The sequence below is a fragment of the Vanellus vanellus genome, assembly GCF_965231255.1.
Source record: "Vanellus vanellus genome assembly, chromosome: 8".
NCBI classification, from domain to species: domain Eukaryota; kingdom Metazoa; phylum Chordata; class Aves; order Charadriiformes; family Charadriidae; genus Vanellus; species Vanellus vanellus.
In genome coordinates this window covers 20,520,567-20,540,438 of record NC_138913.1, presented here as the reverse complement: position 1 = coordinate 20,540,438, position 19,872 = coordinate 20,520,567, and the positions used below count along the sequence as shown (strand labels likewise).

Here is a 19,872-nt window from a genome sequence, read left to right as displayed (position 1 = left end):
AGCAGCATCCCCCAGCCGAAGGGAAGATACTGCTGCTCCCTACAAACCTCATGTCCTTGGGCAAGCGTGGCTATTGACTCCGTCATTACTGTCCCTGCTCCGCTAAGAGCGGTTTTAAGGAACCCTTGGCAAGAGACACCTTCCCCTCTTGTCACCCTCCCGGCTACTTGCCCCAGCGGGCCCTCGCGAGGCCGGGACCCGGTGCGCCTGCCTGCACCCTGCCGTGTCCAGCTGGGTGCCACCACGCTGTGTCCCACCTGGCCGCGCCGTGGGCTCCCGCAGCAGGGGACGGGGACCGGGACTCCGCCGTCACCTGCAAACGTGGCGGTGATGCCATTTCACAGAGATGCTCTTCGGCATCACTCCGCATTCCTGCAACGCCGGCAACTACACAAACCGCGCGTTTTCCGCCCCAAACCGGCCAGGCCCGGCGGGCGATGGATGCCGCGAGTTGGCGCCTTTCCGGGCAGCTCCCTCCGCTGCGGCACCGCGTCTCTGCCGGCGGCCACCGGCTGTCGCCGCGCTGGCAGCCGCGGGCGAGCACAGCGGGGCCGGGCCTGGCCGTGCCGCCGCCCCCCGGGCAGGCAGCGGGGCGGGCGCGACGGGAGGCGGCGGCGGCGGCCGGAGCCCGCGGGCGGCGGCGGCGGCAGGATGGTGAGCGGGCGGCGGAGGCGGGGAGCGGGGGGGGAGCGGCTCGGGGGGGGCTGCCCGAGGCCGGGCTGCGGGGAGCCGCAGGGGAAGGCAGGAGGTTCGGACCCTCCGCCAGCCCCGGGCGGTGCCTGCGGGAGGGGAGCCGGGGCGAGTCGGGACAGACGGGTCCTGTCGGAGGCGGCGGACGGCTGCTGTCGGGGGCGGACAGACGGCTGCTGTCGGGGGAGGACAGACCGCTGCCGGCCCGAGAGAGCAGCCTCCTGCCCGCCGTGCCGATGCTAACCCGCGCTGCTGTGGTGCCACGCCATCCTTAGGCTGTTGCTACTTTGGGTTATCCTTTAGCTCCGGTGCTACTTACGGTTATCCTTTCAACAATTTTTCCCCCACCTGCAGTGCCCGGTGTGTCGGTACTAATGCAAACAGCAGCAGGGCAAAGCCAAACTTCCCTCCTGATGCTGCAGCTGTGCGCAGATGCTGTTCCAACCGCCGCAGGGTTCGTGCTCCGGGCTGCACACACGGCCCAGCAGAGCCCTGACCTGTGTCTCTGCCTCCTTATCTGCAAAACAGGATCGAATATGTGGGCTCTGTTTCTCTGAACGCTTGTGAAACGCTGAGAGAAAGGCTGTGCTGTTTACTGAAAGACATAATGGCTGTCAAACACTATTACTTCCTCTTTTGCAGCGTAAAATTAGCTGTGGAATCTTACATACAAAAAGGTGGCATTCGGGCTGCATTTTAAAAAATCAGTATGTATTTTCCATGTTCATGTATTTGCTTTTGCAGTATGGATTTATAAATACATGCCTGAAGTCTCTGGTGGTTGAAAAGTATGGTGAAGAAACATGGGAAAAATTAAGGTAATGTGTTTCCAATAAATGCAGTATATTAAAAGAAAATGCTCAGGAATTTAGCAGCAGAGGATTATAATTTCTCACTGGTAAACAGCAGTATCTCAAGTGTATCTCAAGTAATTCTTAGCTGTAAATAGCAGGGCAAAAGCAGGAGTTTCTTACCTCGTGACACTTCGTACTCTGATGCTAATTTGCCCCAACTGATTTGTTTTATCAGATAATTAAGGATGACATTTAGTCGTATAGACAATTGTGCAATAGACTCGCTGGCTCACTGTCACAATATCAAAAAGTAATTACACTGAAAAGATGTCATCCTTGGTATGAAGTCCATTTAATTCCAGGACGTTCAGAAAAGCAGCCAAAGATAATCATCTTCTCTGGTTTTGTTTTTACTTTGTGAGCTACATGGTGTTTTCCAAGATACAAAGATACATAAATGATACTTAGAGACATACCTGTAATTGAAGCCAGTATAAAAAATGAACAAGTTTTCGGTCAAGTCTGTGGAGACCCAAGCGCTTGATATTGTGGCCACGTTGAACAAGCCAGTAAACCAAAAGACAAACTATGATTCGGCTCGCTCTAGCTGCCCCATAGTATGATGCCCTAATCCTTGAAAGAGTTTACCCTAACACCATAATGTGAAGTAGCAGAAATGGAGAGGTGGACACCACCATTCAGCCATGTTAAAACAATACTCTTAAACCATTAGGGGAAGTAGTATGTTCCAATGTAACGCTTGAAGGAGGTTAAGGAGTGGGTTAACAGCAAACGGGGCTTAATGAATGCCAGTTGGGTCACCCAAGCACGTTATACGTACAGCACTGCTGAGACAAGAATATTGTCTTCTCTGTTGCAGACTGCAGGCCGGAGTCCAGGATTCTTTCTTGACTTTTGAGGTTTACAAAGATGAGATCACAATGCAGCTCATCGACAAAGCCTGCAAAATATTAGGTATGTGTCACCGTCCCTCAAAAACGAACTATCCTAGGTGAAGCCTGAGACCGCAGCCCAGGTTTTAGTCTCCCGTGCTCTTTGGAGTGCCCTCCCTGTGTTGCAGATTTTCTGTACTCACTCTTAATCCACCTGACAGCATTTCAAGAACTTCCAAGCCTTTCATATCCATGAAGGTACCTTTTTTTTTTGCCAGGTGTTCCTGCTGACATGGTTCTGAGGGAGTTTGGAGAGTATTTCTTTGAATTCTGTAAACGCTCAGGCTATGACCACATGCTGCGGACACTGGGTGGAGATCTCTACGAGTTCATAGAGAACCTGGATGCGTTGCACAGCTACCTGTCCCTTTCTTACCAGGCAAGTTCAAGCAGCCGTTACTGAGCAGGTACGGGTGGACTCTGCTGGAGTTTGCAACTGCAGGAGCAGCATCTCATAGGTGTGAACAAATAATGGAAAAAAGATGCAATAACAGGCTCTCCTACGTTCTGAAATGTATTACTACAAAATGTTAGGACAATTTTTTATAATTGTTTTTTTCTAAATATTCCTCAACATTAGATATTATTCAGTCCATTGGCTGAATAGTATATTTGCATATATATACTGTACATATAAATATGCATAGTATATTTTCCTTCACAGATAAGCATATTTAATTTTCTATATTTCAGCTTATTCAGATTACTGCTTATTTTATTAAGACACGGGATGCTTTTGTACAAGTGGAACTCACCAGCAAAAGATATTGAAGTTTTGTTTTTGTTTGTTTTTCCTCAGGAGATGAATGCTCCATCTTTTAGAGTAGAAAAGAATGAAGACGGGTCAATGCATTTACATTACTATTCAGATAGAAGAGGTCTGTGCCATATTGTGCCAGGTAATCAGATAGAATGCACGTTACAGATCAGCTGGTAACGCAGTATATACACAGAGTAATCACGTGTTTGCAGATATACTTTGCTCCAGTTTTGGAATCTTTTTTTTCGGAGGAGCACTGGCCATGGAATTGAAGCCTGGTAGAGTTTAGTCACCAGATGTCTGACCTTGGTATTTCCCTACTGCCTGATCACTCCTAGCTCCCAGTAGCTTCAACAAGATTTATGATATGACAACCCAGGCCATAAGTGTCCATTCCTGCTATAGAATTCCTATAGAACTCTTACAGAATTCCCTTCCTGGAAGGAAAATTGAAGTTCATGGTGTGTATTGTGTCTGTTGATAAGTTCTCAGTGACTTGTGCTCCTTAAATTACAGTGAGGTACAAATTACAGTTGATTTGAAGACATCCATCCATCCTGTAATAAATACTCGTGCAGTACATGCAATCTGTAAAGGCACTATTGAACCCCGTTGAAAACTGAATCTTTTCCCGGCATTTATAGGAAACTCCACAGTTGTACTTGTGCGAGGGTTAAACAGCTGTAAGTCTGTAAGAGATTATCATATTCCTTTCTTTCATAGATGCTGCTGAATTTAGAAGTTTATCAGTTATCAGAAGTTCTCCCTTTGTCAAAACTCATTTCGTATTCCTATCAAAGCACAGAACTATTTGGAATTTCAGACAGAGCTTTTCATGTCATTGTCCAGTATCTCGCCTAATAGCTAAACAGAGAGGACTGATTGTGCATCTTCATGAAAGATATTTCCTTCCATTAAAAAGAAAATACTCTGCAACGACCGAAATAGATTGTTACAGCAGAATCTCTTTAGACCCTGTGCGTTTCTGGAGTTAATGGGAATTCATATTATTTCTATGTGTGACTCTTTGGACACATTCTTCAGATATCCTGCTGAGCTTCTTCTAGTGAAAATAGGCCTTTGTCATCAGACAAGACAAAAGAAACAGTAACTTTAAACCTTATCTCCTATGCACTGATCACGGCAACGGTAGTAGGAACGACACAGGTTGCTTTCGTCTTCCAGAGTCCTTGGGAAAAGTGATTTCTGAAAGAGTGAAATTCCACTGTGGGCCCTCTAAAAGGGAAAATGGAAAGGGTTTGTTCTTGGCAATACCTTGTCTTTTGTTTCCCTTTCAGGAATCATCGGTGCAGCAGCCCTGGATTTTTTTAACATTGAGATTTCAATGGAAATAGTCAATCAAACGGAAGAAGAAGAAAGAACTGGGAAAAAAGAACATATTGTTTTTCTTGTCACTCAAAACCCTGTATTTTCGTACAAGGAAAGAAATGAATTTTCTTCCTCATCTCAATATCTTGCTGACTCTGAAAAAGAAATTGAGAAACAACTGAATAAAGAGGTATTTTAATATTCATTATCACTATATTGTTAAAATAGGATTAAAATAAAAACACCCTTGAATTTCCCTCGGGATTTATTTCAACAGGACCTTGAAAAAGCCAAGAATACAATTAGAGACAGAGGAAGCTCTGTTTGTCCTGTCAAGAAAAGTCACTGGAAAACAATAAGAGGAATAATCACATTAGGAAAAGGTGAGAGATCATTCAGAGGGAGCTTGTCATCATCTCTGAGCCTCTTCAGAAAGAAAGTCAGTAAGCCTCCCTATTTCCACCCACCTATCCATTTTGAAGTTACCATTCATATTTCCTCCGCGTCTTTTCAAAATGTTTCTGGTTAAGTTTCTTTTGGTTAGACATCGGTAATCAAAGAAAAATTGCAGATAATAAGCATGCTTAGTGATGACAGATATTTAAATGGAATATGACTTGTCACTTTTGTCTCAAACAGTGGGTTTTTTTCTGAAAAGTATTCTTCTATAAAATGTCATAGTGGTACATTTGATATTTCCTTCTCATGTCACTTGGTCTAAGATGATGAATTTAAAAGACTGGTTTTTAACTTGATAGCTGCTACTCCTTTCCAAAGTTATCAACTGTAGTAAATTCTGAAAGCCATATTACACCCTTCGCTACCAAAAATCTACTGCTAATCTAGCAATCTCTGTTTATAACTTTATATATTATGTTTATATAAGTTTATAAAACTGAAGGATTTTTTCAGCGAGGATCTTTTGGTTCCCCAAGAGGAATGGGAATGCAGCTCAGTATCGCCAAGCTGTCTGGATTCTGGGAGAAATGAAAAATTGAACCTGATATCATCTGGTGCAATGCTACATGCATTACAAGAGCAGATATCTTGAGTAAGAAATTAATATATATTCAAAATAAAGTTTGGAGTAGCATTATTACTTAAAAAATAATCCTTTAACAATAAATGCAAATGTTATCAAGAGCCAGACTTGGAAAAATGAAAAACCCACATTGACTTCCCCTGAAGCAGTAAGACGTCTAAAAGTTGGGTCCTAAATTTGTAATCTTTTTCACCAGTCTCCAAAGCGACTTGAGCGTTTGTCATCAAGCAGAGTTTAGTAGAGTAACTGTCATAGCCACCTTCTGGTGGAAAGAGATCCCTTGAAATAATGATACTTTTGATTATTGTGGGTTACTGGAGAAACCAATCCAAGTTTATACTGTGAAGATCAAAGGCTTTGGGTGCTTCAGTCAGATGAGCACTTTTGACTATTTTTACCCATTTTATTAATTTTACAAAAATATCCGTTCACTAGCAAGCGAAACCCGCTCTGTAGATTTGTGACCATTTAAAAAAAAACCCTCAGGGTGAGTAAAAGAGAAATGAAACAGTAATTCGGTCTTTGTGCTACGGACTAGAGTTCTTTGTATAGGAGACTGAAACCCAGACCATGCTGGGTTTTTTTCTCCATAAGCGTTCCTTAGTAGCTGGCAAAGTATATTAAATCCACTTCTGTGTAAGTATATTAAATCCACTTCTGTGTACATTTGTGTGGGATATAGCTGTGTTATGTTGCTGTGACATCTGCAAATTCATAGAGCAGCAACATCGACAGTTGTTCATCTGTTCTTATTGTTTCCACATAATTTCATGCATCTCATGCTCTGCGCTTCTTGTGTGGTTAAGTTCTAAACTTTCAGCCAACTCAGATCAGCTGTGTATTAAACTGCAGAGCATTTAGCAAGATGCATGCAAGTTTCTGGACCCACACACTGTTTACTTTGTCTTCACTCATTATGATATAGGGTCCTGTTTCACTGAGTGCTAAAAAGTAATGCTGACTGCTTTTATGAGGTGCAACCTGATTAAAAGCTACATATATATCTTGCCACAGGTAAGCTCCTGAGAGGATTTGATCCTGTTTATCCCAAGAGCCTCTGGATTGACACAAAAACATTTTGCAATGGACTTCCTTTTCATATGGTTTTTGACAAAGAGGTAGGACAAGCGTGTGGTAAGGGCCCTTAGTTTGCGTAAACCATATAGTGATTTTCTTCTGTTTTTGTCCTGCAGTTCACTGTAGTGAGCGCTGTGTGCTGTGTATACAGGGCACGCTCACTCGTAGGATTTGCAGAAGTGCTCTGTACGGAGCCATGCAATAAAAGTCACTCATAACAACTGGATCTGGGTCATTTCAGATAGGAATCCCCTCTGAATTTAGTGAGATTACCACGTCTGAAACAGCTGCAGACATGCCAACAAGGTGTATTGCAGCAGCCTGTCCATTACCAAATACTGAACAGAATTTTCTGAGGTTTCTGGCCACCTTCCTGTCCTCAGATGTGCCAGAGACACGACCCATCCTTTAAACTGGCTTTGTACTTAGAGCTAGTCACCCTCTCCTCCCAGTTAGTTAGTTATCTATCCAAAGGCTTTTGTAAGGCTTTGCTGGCGACTGAGGCTCGATGTGCTTCCCGAGTCTATTCCGACAGGCTTCTGCTGGGAAAACCCAGCTACCTACTAAATCAGGCAGCATACAACCCCATCTAGTAGGAACTGGACCCAAACAGCTCTTTACCTTCCGGGAGGAGGACTGAGTCTCCTCTCCTGTGCGCACATACCCTGCAGCAATGGCATTGGCTTTCCCTTGGCAGGGACTGCCCTGTGGCTGGTTTCCAGCTAGCCTGGGTTCTCACCGAGCTACAGTTCCTCTTGCTCCCAATTACGTGCAGAGAATATTAGCTTAAGACAGGAGCAAAGAAAGGAGAGGCTGAGAATAGGAAAGCAGAAGAAAGCTGAATACAGCCACGCAGGGAACGCGTTTTGGCATCATGCTGATAAAGATTCCAGAGCACATAGTCTGCTTGATGCCACTGTCCACACTAGCCAAAGTTCAGAATTTTAAACCATTCTCTACATCCAGCCTGCATAATGTGATAAAATTACTAGTGTGGAAAAAGGGCAAGTCCTGCACCCGTTATTGGCAGCTAGGTCAGAGCTGCACTAACTCTGATGACAAGCAGTGAAGGCAGGGTGGACATTTCTGCAGGAGTTAAGAGCTCATGTATTGGCTAAAAGAATGTGACTAAACATTTCCACAGCAATGGTTAAGAGAAGGTAACCCACGGTGTCGGTTAGAAAATTAATATTTGCCATGACGGTTACTTTCTTTTTGGAATGCAGGACGTGCTCTGGTATCTCTCATTTTCTCTTGCAGCTGCCTGTAAGGCTAGGTAGGCCTTTGTCAGGCCTACACAAATGCAAGCAAGGATAATAGCAGATAGTTTTGTTTTGTTTCTAACCATTGATAGGGAAGACCACTTGGATAATGTTCCTTTCTGGGGGCTTTGTCTCGCTACGAAGGACACTCGCTCAGAGCTTTGCGGTAATACACTAATAAGACAGAGACTTTGCTCAGAAATAAGCCGTGTAGCGTAGCAAGGCTAAGTGTGTGTACATGTATAAAAAGTGAGCAGCTGTAGCTTGGCCTGAACCCAAACAGGATATGAATTATAACACATTGTCCATATTTTCTTTTTAAGCTCAGAGTGAAGCAAGCTGGGGTGAGCATTCAAAAGATAGTACCTGGCCTTCAGACCATGGGCATCTGCTTGGATCGCTACTTCAGTATCGTTCACCCAGAAGTACCCTTCACCATCTCTAGCATTCAGAAATTTATCAACAGCCAATTTGTTTTCCAGACTAGAAGAGAGATGATGCCAGAGTCATGGAAACAACGGCCAATGCTAGAGCTCAGAGGTACTTCCCTGTTTTCAATAGCATAAGTGTTTATATTAAATCAGGAATTATGCTGGAATTGAACTAATGCCTTTCTGTGGACTCCTGGCTTCACATAAGTCCTATAAATGGGCTTGCCTTTGTGCAGCAAGACCAGGATTAGATGGTTCTGTTACAAGAAACAGTACTTTAAGATGCTTGTAGACAAATTATGCTCTTACCTCACCAGATTTTGAAAGCTTTCAGTCAGGAATAACAACTGCGCTCCCGTTTGAAAGGCTTAGAAAGACAGTGTTTTTCTAATGCTGCAAAACCCACATCTTTGCAGGTTTGCTGACTCACAGGGGCAGAGCCAAGGGAGGATTAGATTGTTTTCTGAACCCCCTCTAGTCTCAGTTATTCACAGAGTTGCAGAATTGACTCAACTCCAGTTGAGTTTGGAAGGTACCTCTGCAGACCCCCACTCAAAGCAGGTTCAACTGGAGCAGGTTACTCAGGACCATGTCTAGTTGGGTTTTGAATATGTTCAAGGATGGAGACTCCCCAACCTCCTTGGGCGACTCATTCCAGTGTTAAACCACCTTTACAGTAAAAAGTTTTTTCTTGGGTTTAAATGGAATTCCTGCATTTTGATTAGTGCCCATTGTCTCTTGTTCTTTCATTGGATACCACTGAGAAAAGTATTTTTTACTCCCTCCTGTCAGGTATTTATACATATTGATAAGCTCCCCCTGAGGCTTGTCTTCTCTAGGCCGAACAACCCCAGCTCTCTTACCTTCTCCTTATATGACAGATGTTCCAAGCCTTCCCAGGTCCTCCATCCTTTACCTCTTGAAAATAGTGACATTTACTTTCTTCCAGTCCTCAGGAACCTCCCCCTGTCACCATGACTTTCGAAACGAATGGAAAGTGGCCTCGCAATGACACTGGCCAGGTCCCTCAGCACTCCTGGATGCATCACATCAAGTCTCGTGGACTCCTGTATATCCAATTTGTGTAAATGTTTACTAACCTGAACCTCCTGTGCTGATGGCAGGTCTTCATCACTCCAGACTTTCCCTCTGGTCTCACGGCCCTGAGATTACTGAAGGGTGCTCCTTACTGGCAAAGACTGAAGCAAAGAAGGTGCTGAGTGCCTTGGACTTTTCCATATCCTTTCTCAGCAGATCCCTTCTCCCATGCAGCAGCAGACTCACATTTTCACTAGTCTTCCTTTTGCTGCTCATATACCTGTAGAAGCCCTTCTCGTTCCTCAACAGATACAACTCCAAGTGGGTTTTGGCTTTTTCAACCCTGTATTTTCCTCTGGGGTGACTTCACCCACCTTTCAACTCTTGTACTTCTTTCTTTTTTATGATTGAGTTTAGTCAGGAGCTCCTAGTTCATCCATGCATGCCCCTGCCATGTTTGCTTGACTTACTGCACATCAGGGTAGACCATTCCTGAACTTGGAAGAGGACATCCTTGTAAAACAACCAGCTCTTATGGACTCTTCTTTCCAAGACTGTATCCCGTGGGATTCTTCCAAACAGATCCCTGAATAGGACAAAGTCCAGTCTCCCAAAGTCCAGGGCTGCAATCTTGCTTTTTCACCTTGTTCACTCCTCTGAGGTTTCTGCACTCCACCATCACATGGTCATTGCAGCCAAGGTTGCACCCAGTTTTCACATTCATAGTTCTTCACTGTTTGTAAGTATCAGGTCTAGCAGGACACCTCCCCTCATCAGCTCATCAGTCACCTGTGTCAGGAAGCTCACCTCTCAGTGCCTTGGTGCACTCCAGAAACCTCCTGAGTTGCTTGTGTTGTCTGTCTAGCAGATATCAAAGTAGCTAAACTCTACCATCAGACTTCCTCCACTTGTTTTAATAAAGTGCCATCTACTTTTTCTTCCTGAGCAGGGCATCTGTAGCAGACACCCATCACGATGTCACCCGCACTGGTCTGCCCTCTAATCCTTACCTAGAAGCTCTCAGATGGCTCATTGTCCAGCCCTAGGCGGAGCTCCTTGCATTTCCCTTGCTCTCTCACACAGAAGGCAGCTCCCCCTCCTTGCCTGCCTGTCCTTTCCAAAGAGTCTGCGTTCATCCTTCGCAGTGCTCCAGATGTGTGAACTACCCCACCAAGCCTCCATGATCCAAATGACATGGTAGCCCTGAACCTGCCCACAGACCTCTAGTTCCTCTTGTTTTCTCCCCATGCTGTGCACATTTGTGCACAGGCACCTCAGAGAGGTGCTCAGTCATGTCCACTTCCCAGAAAGGGTACGGGAGTTTCCCCCATAATGCGTATGTTTTTCTGTGCAGAGGTTAAAATCAAATCTGTAATGCAAGGCATTACTCTGGGGCGATTCCTGCAACATGGTTGTATTGTCATTCTTGGTTTTGGTTGGGATTTGATGCCAGTTGCCCTGTGAATCTCCCCAGCCCTCACCTACGGCCTTCTGCTTCACTGAGGACCTGTGGAAGGGACACAATGCCAGATCTCAGAGCCAGCTTCTGCTCGTGGAGCCACCGGGCTCAGCATGGAGATGCGCTGAGCTGTGCAAAAGTAACTGTCCAGGTCTCACCTCCCCATAGCTCTACACATCAGCCTGTGCACCCGACACAGAATCGCTTTGCCCTGCTAAGAATTCTCTTTGCCAAAGAAATTACTGCTTTGTATGTGGCACACCATTCTACACCCAGCCACCCAGCACAGGTCTTGGATGGCATCTTCGGCAGGTACAGACGATGAAGAAACAGGGGGTGAGCGTTCCCGCAGTAATGCACCGCCAGCATCGCTCCTGCCGGTGCCCGCCGCCCGTCTGCCGGGCGAGGGAAGGGGCAGGGGACGAGGGGAGCGCTCAGCGGCAAAGTCCTGATAACGTGGGTACAGCTGGAGGAAAGAAATGGCTTCCTCTACGCCTCCATTCGTTTTGATTCCTAAAATGCGAATACGTGATTCATTCTTAATTTATGCCTTTGAGGGGAGTTATTTGCTACTGGCTGGGTTTCAAATGTGGATAAAAATAGATTAGTTAGCTGTGCTTTTATTTTTTTGTAGTCGCATTTTCAGCTTCTGATTTCTGTCTTCACCCTCCCCGCCAATGTTGCGTAAGAGTTTACCAGTTAAAATTACTTAAGCAAAAAACATATTTTATCTGCTTTATTTTTACTAAGAGGAATGAGTATGGAATGATTCTCTGCTTCCTGTAATTAACTATAATGACATTTGGTTTAAGTGTTCTGTGACCTCAATTTTGCTTCTCTGAACTGTATATGACCTAATTTTCCCTTCTCTCCTTTCACCTTTACATAACGAGTGTCAAATCCGGTATTCCTGAGATTCAGAAAAAAATAAGAGTTTAGGGAGACCTTGAAAAAAGTGACGTTACCAAAACAAGGAACTTTAACTAGTCACAGGTACAGTCTTAGTTCCTCTTATGCTGTCAGGGTTAATTCACATGGGATCTCTGATATTCCAATCCTGTTAGTTTTCAAGCTGTTCATCCAGTTGCCCTAGGGATGGGGTGAGAGAGAAAGAAAGAAATAGGAATTCCTAGACTGCTGTTCAGAAACCAAGGATACTTATGAAGCAAATTAATAATAATAACAAAAACAGCAGCAAAATACAAAAAAAAAAATCAAAGCCATAATCAAATCTTAACAAAGAAAACAAAAACTCAATCCCCTACCAAAAATCCCTTCTACCTTTCAAGCATTTTTGTACCTGCTTAATTAGATGATCATAGTGACTGAAAACTCCAGGTTCCAGGCAGGAACTTTATTGGGGCTACATTTTACCCACTGTGAAATTAAACTTTAAATGTTTCATCTCATCTTTGTGAGTCTCGGTTCCCCCGTGCATGTTGCTGACTCACTGGCTTCAGGAACAGCTCAAGAAGAGAGGGAGAGGGAGAGGGAGAGGGAGAGGGAGAGGGAGAGGGAGAGGGAGAGGGAGAGGGAGAGGGAGAGGGAGAGGGAGAGGGAGAGGGAGAGGGAGAGGGAGAGGGAGAGGGAGAGGGAGAGGGAGAGGGAGAGGGAGAGGGAGAGGGAGAGGGGTTCCTCGTGAAGAGGAGGGCCCTGAAGAATGGTTGGACTCTGCCGAGCAGTTGCAATGAGTGAGTGACTGCTTTCTGGTTCCTGAAATTTTTTTATTTGCCTAGTATACCTCCTCCAAACAAGTCCACCTCTAAGTGGAGTAATTCCTGTGATGATCCGGACCCTACCAAAAGCCACTGTCCTTAGAACGCATCCCCTAAAATTAATATCAGTAGTACTGAGCATCACGTGAAAGTTCAAGCTACCGAAAACTTACCGACACTTGTTTCAAACAGGCCAGATGATCTGGATGGAGTCCCTGCAGTGCATGCTCTATCTCTGCTCACCTTTGCTTCGCACTTTGCATGAACTGGAGGAGCGACAGATGCATATTGCAGACATTGCACCTCACGACGTGACCAGGGATTTGATTCTTCTCAATCAGCAGCGACTGGCAGAGATGGAGCTCTCTAACCAGCTGGAGAGGAAGAAGGAAGAGCTGCGGATACTGTCAAAGCACCTAGAGGAAGAGAAGAAAAAGACCGAAGCTCTGCTCTACGCCATGCTTCCTGAGCACGTGGCCAACCAGCTGAAAGAGGGGAAGCGAGTTGAGGCAGGTGAATGAATAGGATGCATTTGTGATGCATGATTCCTGCACCAGATGATGGTGATCGAGAGACTGGCGTGCTGGCACAGCCCTATTGCCACTCTCATGGAGTACATTCTCTGCTTGGTGAGGTTCATGGGTAGGAGGAGGACCCCAGATCCTTCGTCTCACTGATAATAAAGCTTAGACTATTATTTCAAACAAAGCTTTGGAAGCTATTTGCCAAAATTGTTCCTTAGGAGGTGAAATGTGGTGGCAGCTGCCCATTCAGGGAACAAAAGTCAGTGTTTCAACAGTAAAATGAGATTTTGTTTTTAACGTGGGCGTACAGGGAAATGGGGACTCAAAAATGAAAGGAATAAAGAGATTGGTCTTTCATAGAAGATTCTCTTAGTTCCTCTATGCTATCTATAAACCTAGAATCATCACGATTCCCATTGTTATTAAGGACAGCAAGTAAGAATATGCTTAAATTCCCTTTAGTAAGCACATATATGAAGTTAGGGGTCAAAAGCTAAGTATATCCTGAGTATGGATGGACAGAGATGCATTCAGATGTCTGGAGTGTTTGAGATGTGCGATGATTCTTATATTTGATATAGTCTTATACCGACATCTCTCTTTCGTATCAGCACCTGTATATGAGTATTACAACTGATAGGTCACATGTCCTAAAAGAACGACGAGGAAGTAATCTTTGCAAACAGGTCTCAAAGAGATGTCGTGATTGCCCAGCCCTTACAAGTACTTACCACTGGTCTTTCTGCTCACAGGAGAGTTCAAGGAGTGCACTATATTGTTCAGCGATGTTGTGACCTTTACCAACATTTGTGCCCAGTGTGAACCTATTCAGATAGTTCTCATGTTAAATTCAATGTACCTGAGATTTGACAGACTGACCACGGTGCATGATGTGTACAAGGTATGTACGGATCGATAAAGGCTGTAGAAACAGTCTGGAAAAAGATTTTGATGTTGGGTTTTTTTGTTTGTTTGTTTGTTTTTAAATGCACTTAAATCCTCCCCCCCCCCCCCAGCATGATTTTTTGGTAAATCCCATAAAATATTTTTTTGATAAAAACCATGCTAGTAGTAGTACTGAGCATCACGTGAAAGTCCAAGCTACCGAAAACTTACTGACACTTGTTTCAAACAGGCCAGATGATCTGGATGGAGTCCCTGCAGTGCATGCTCTCTCTCTGCTCACCATTTCTAGTGGCCACACAGAGAAATTAAAAAACAGGCCGAGGTGTGATTAAATACGTTTAAAATCTTCGGTTGGGAATGTAACGTCTATAATGGGCTAGAGTCTCTTTCCGCAACGCTAACACCAGAACGGCTGTTCTTTCATACACCTCTCTCCTCTTCTCAAATGCCTACCCAGCATGACAGGATAGCCTAGTTTATGGACCAATTTGAATAATTTTCCTAGTTTTTTTATTCCGACCTGTTGTAAATAGGTCACTATATCATTAAGCATCTCCTTCGGTGGGAAATAACATTATAAACGATACCCAGATAATACCTAGACTTTGTTTTGCTTCGTGGAGATCTTAGGCAGTGGTATAGATCTCCTGCTGGCCCCAAAGAGCATTGATTAGATCTAGACTGTAACGTATGCGTTGTCTCCAAACCGTGCTGGAAGGATCAGAGCCCTGGTTGACATATAATAGTAGTATTATTAACATCTCCAGAGCTACCGAGATTTGACGAGCTCGAGCAAGTCCTAAGTTTCTGTCTGTCCCCAGCACATTAAATATTTAGGAAGGCAGAAATAGTAAAGGGTGAAATCCAGATCTCATTCATTCCTTGCTCAGGCAAGGCATGCAGTTCATCCCGCAATAAATTGTACTGGGAAATCAGAAGCACTTCTGCCTTGGCAAGGAAACTGTATTCAATAATTGAAGCACCCAGGATACGGCCCACAGATTTTAGGATAAATTAGCATCATATTCTATCTAAATCATACATCAGGAGTAAATTATCTGTCACTATAATAATCTCCTTTTGATGCCTGTATATAACTCGTATGGATATTGAAGGAGGTCGCCAGGGTACAGAGAAGGAGGATGAGATTACTATTTCAGGGAATTGAGAAAGAAATGAAATATTGAAATTGATCAAAGAAACTTGGCCCAAGCTTATAAACATCTGAGGTTATGAATAAATCTTGTTAAATTAAACCTCCTAGCACGGCTGAAAAATAATTAGGGCATCTATTTGCATTAGTAGCTTTTTACAGTTGTTTTTAATTTGTTACAGGAAATTACTGGCATTACTATGGGGTTGGCTATCTGATAGAAGGCATGTACAGGAACATATTTTTCAAGACTAATGTGCTGAACAGTTTTAAGTCATTATGTAAATGAACAAACCCAAAGATGAAATTATGTTCCTGCTCTCCTATTGGTGTTCATTTTTAAGAAATCCAATTAATCTAATTTAAACTCATCTCTTATTTAGTGATGGTAAATGTAACAATAAAGTCTCATAAGAGCAGTTTAGAAAATTTCCCTACCGTGTAACAGTCTTTTACAGTGAATTTTAAATATTTGAGAATTCTCTGTTTCAAACAGGCCTATTCTGTTCCCAGCAAAATCTCTGGTAGAGGGAAAAACCCCAAAATATTCCTCAGGCACCTCGTCACGTGCTCCAAGGAGACTGGATGCCTGAAGGAGGACAATCCCTTCAGCATTTGTCTCTCAGACTGCAGCATGTTGTGGGAAAACAGCAGGTTGGAAGGAAGGATGCTCCCAAACTGCTTAGTTCACACTTTGCATTCTCTGACATCCTGGAGACTGGAGATTTCTTAATTTCATGTGAACCCTTTAATAATAATCACCAGTGAACAGAATCCTTTGTTTTATTGTGACTTTTTAAAAAAGAAATCTCTTTTAAAAAAGAAATACTCTTGTAACACCACTTGCGAATTAGAGCTAATTAATAGCATTCAGCTATCAGATGACCTCCTGGCTCAGGAATCCGTGCCTGGGGATAGCTCTTTGCATATAGGTCTGCCCTGGGTAAGAGGAAGGCAAGAAGTTTGACACTTTCACACATCCCTTACTCCTTAGGGTCTCTCACACTGATACCGAAAATGGGTCAAGTAAGCAGGGACAGAATGAACGCACTGAAATTTTTAGTGTCGAGTCAAGGAAAGGATCCCCATCTCAAGGAAAATCACATGTGGTAGAGCTTTTTAGTGACTGGGAACATCTTTTAGAAGAAAGAGGGAGTTGGTGCAGGTAATAAGAGCCCAAACAGCAAAGCAGTAACCTGAGCGAGATGGCATGCTCATATGTTTGTTCCTCTCAATTAAAGGTGGAGACAATTGGAGATGCCTATATGGTAGTAGGTGGGGTCCCTGTGCCTGTACCCACTCATGCTGAGCGAGTTGCTAACTTTGCCTTGGGGATGATAATAGCAGCTAAAGGAGTACAGAACCCAGTTTCTGGAAATCCTATCCAAGTAAGTTGTTAACGCAAAGATGCATGTGTGTCTGTCTGTTTCTTGGGTTAACATATTGCAGTATGACATCAAAGAGCTTCTTCCAACTCCTCTGTGACACTGGGCAATGCCCACATGGGTACATTTTTCACGAAGAGCCTCTCCCTGGGGATATTTGATATTTTACTGGTGTCCAGTGTCGTGTTAGGATGAACTTTTAGGTGGCTGGATATCATTAAGAAAGATGTTAAATTAATAAGTGACATTTTTTGGGGGTGTTTTATGTCTTTGTAAAGATTAGAGTTGGGATCCATACAGGTCCTGTCTTGGCTGGAGTTGTTGGAGAAAAGATGCCTCGTTATTGCTTGTTTGGAGACACGGTGAATATAGCTTCCCGGATGGAGAGTCACGGTGTCCCAAGTAAAATTCACCTAAGCTCCAGTGCCTATCAGTGAGTAAAAATGATGGAAACTTTTCCTGTTAAAAGCTGTGCTAAAAAACACTGCCTTGACAGCTGCAGCTTTCAGATGTAGATGGTGCTGTCTTCAGTCATTTTATTTATTTATGCAGCTTACTTATAAAGAAAAGTCACTGCTTGCTAAGAGTTTTATTTATTCTGATTATTTCAAAGGCACTTGTATGTCAGGACAGAGGTTTGAGAGTCTCAATCCTAGAGAGCAAAATGCAGGGAAAAAAATAATTGTGATAGCTTATTTGGAAATACTGATAGAGTGATGTAGATGCTAGAAGGACAGTCAGAACATCTAATTTGACAACCTGCATAACAAATGCTTTAAAATCTCTCTGATTGAGCACAACAATTTGTGGCAAAATGGTTTTATTTGCGCTTACTAAGGATTAACTGCATAAACCACTATCCTATTCATGCAATGAGTAATCTACTTTCCTAAGACTCATGTCACTGCAAATTAAACACTACATTTTCAAGAATTTTATCTGTGCATAAAATATGTTTGCAAGAAGTAGAAGTGAAGACGAGCTAAGAAGGAGGAGTACAAAACCATTGTCTGGGCACACAGGAATGATATTAGGAAAGCCAGAGCTCAACTATAATTGAAATGGGCAAAGAAGGTTCAAAGGCAGTAAGAGGAGCTTCTGCTACGTTAGCAGAAAAGTCTAAATGGAAGTGTGCGATCGCCTGCTGTGGCAGGTGATTTAGTGACAGTGCCCTGAATAAAGGCTGAGTTACTCAAGGCCTCCCTTACCTCAGTCTTCACTGACGAGGTCTTCAAGGTCACCTAGAGTCAGGGTTCAAGGAGTAGGTGAAGGACCGGTACTGGAAGAGGATCAGATCAGGGGTCTTTTGAGAAATCTCAATCTATAGAAGTGCATGGGAGCAGATGGGATGCCTCCAAGGGTAACGAAAGAGCATTACAGTGCTGCTGACTGTGATCTTTGGAAGGTCAGGAAGATCAGCACCGTAGCAAGTGAAGAAAGCCAGATGTTACTCTTGTACTGAAAAATGGCAAGGAAGACAGGCTGAGGAACTATAGGCTGGTCAGCTTTGTGTCAGTCCCAGTGAAAATTAAGTCCTCTTGGAAGCCATTTTTGCACACGTGAAGGTGGCAATTGGGAATAGCCAGTGTGGATTTATGAGGAGTAAATCATGCTTGACGAACCTGATTGCCTTCTGTGATGAAATGACTGGAGATAGTTCTGCCTAACTGGCATTGGCGGCCTCATTTCTTAAGTTCTGTTTACTGGTCAATAAGAACCCTCCACCATACTGAAGTATTTGACTATGTGATCCATTGATTTTTGATCAGGCTGTATGTGTAAAGCTATAAAAGCGCAGCAGGCTTGAGTAAACGGTTGAAACAAACCGTCAGTTGTTCACGGATCAATACTGTTTTTCCCAGACTGTTGTGATTTGCTTACTTAGATTACAATAGCTTTTCTAAAACATCGGTGTCATTTTTGCTAATCTTGAATTTTCATGTGTCGTTTTGCTTCTGATATTTTAGATGCCTAAAATACAAGAATTTTGAGATGACTGAAAGGGGAGAAATAGAAGTAAAAGGCAAAGGGAAAATGCACACATACTTCCTCGTTAGAAATAAAACTGCAACTGAGAATGAGATAATGGGAAGGCCAATGAAAGGCTTAGATTCTGGCCGTGAATCTGTTCAGTCCTTTCAAGGAGGCAGGGCTGAAACAATACCAAGTTGTCATCAGCCAGGTAGAGTCAACTCCACATATCTTTCCCTCCTTGAACAAAGGAACATTAATACAAGCCAATTAAATATCCTTTTCTGTTCTTCTTTCAGTTACTCAGACGCAGCTAGAGAAGGACCAGACCCCAGCTATTGCAATGAAGTATAGTGATGGCCCCACAGATGCACAAAACAGCTTCAAAAGAAGAAATCAAGGGAAAATTGCAGATTTAAGAGGTAGTTATTTAGTTACCATCTAGCAACGACAACAGAACTAGGAAGTAACTGAGGCTTAATCTTGCAGCTTTGTTATATTTCGCTTCTGAATAATCATTATTCTACTCAAGCCAGAAATTCATGCCCACATATCCCTGTTGGTGAACCTCACCATTCTGCACACTGTTTAGGGCCAAACAAATTCACCTGCCGAGCAATCCCAGGTGTCAATTGTGCACTAGGGAGAAAGAAGCTGACATAGGTGTCAAAGCCCAGAGTGCTGGGAGTGCAAACACACCGGATAAACGGTAGACAGCTCTTCACGTGGGCAAACCCCGATTGTTCATGTACACATCTGTACTAAAACCTTGCCTGGCAAATCCAATACAACATCTTCTCCTAGAGAAGCTGCCGCTATTGTTTGTGGTTACGGGGAAGCCCTTATCAACTCAAAGCTGAGAAAGAGAAACCTCAAAGGCTATGCAGCTTGTCGCTCCTCAAGCCAGTCTCCTGCAGGGGTTAGAAGGATTTATTACCATGCCCATGTTCTGCGACCAAAGTTCATTCTCCTTTGAAGTAGCCGATACTGAAAGAGAGATAATGGATTTGATGCCATAACAGCCTAATCTAATGCGGCAAGTCTTGTAATTCTATTTACGTTTTGTGGATTTTATACAGACTAAATATGTTGTCACTGATTACTAGGAAATATTTTCCTCCCTTCCCTCCCACCTGCTTAGACGTGGTAGTTAATCTAGTATACGGTGCGCTGACAAACAGAAACCCCTACAGTCATTAAAAACTCACACTGAAGGAGTGTTTCCTTTCAGGCAAAACTTATGATTCCAAAAGCGATGGGAGTCTCCATGGCAACCAGCATGCAGATGATGGTCCTTGTCCTCTAAACCGGGGAAGAGTCAAACCTGCTACTGAAGAGTCACAGATTAGAAACGTTCGTTCTAATTTTTGCAGTTTACTCTAA

The 19,872-nt window shown here is 43.6% G+C and overlaps 1 protein-coding gene across 1 annotated transcript; it reads left to right on the top strand.

Annotated features, from left to right (window-relative positions):
* Window positions 1–330: 330 nt before the first annotated feature.
* Window positions 331–19,872, top strand: LOC309675075 (guanylate cyclase soluble subunit beta-2-like; the record flags this gene model as incomplete). The annotated part of the gene is given in 18 exon segments (XM_082487282.1): window positions 331–453; window positions 455–514; window positions 516–665; window positions 1,435–1,508; window positions 2,365–2,459; window positions 2,656–2,816; window positions 3,237–3,336; window positions 4,496–4,716; window positions 4,804–4,909; window positions 6,583–6,686; window positions 8,231–8,447; window positions 12,743–13,063; window positions 13,827–13,975; window positions 16,375–16,521; window positions 16,797–16,951; window positions 18,486–18,700; window positions 18,789–18,911; window positions 19,721–19,872. Coding segments are annotated over 18 exon segments (2,673 nt in total).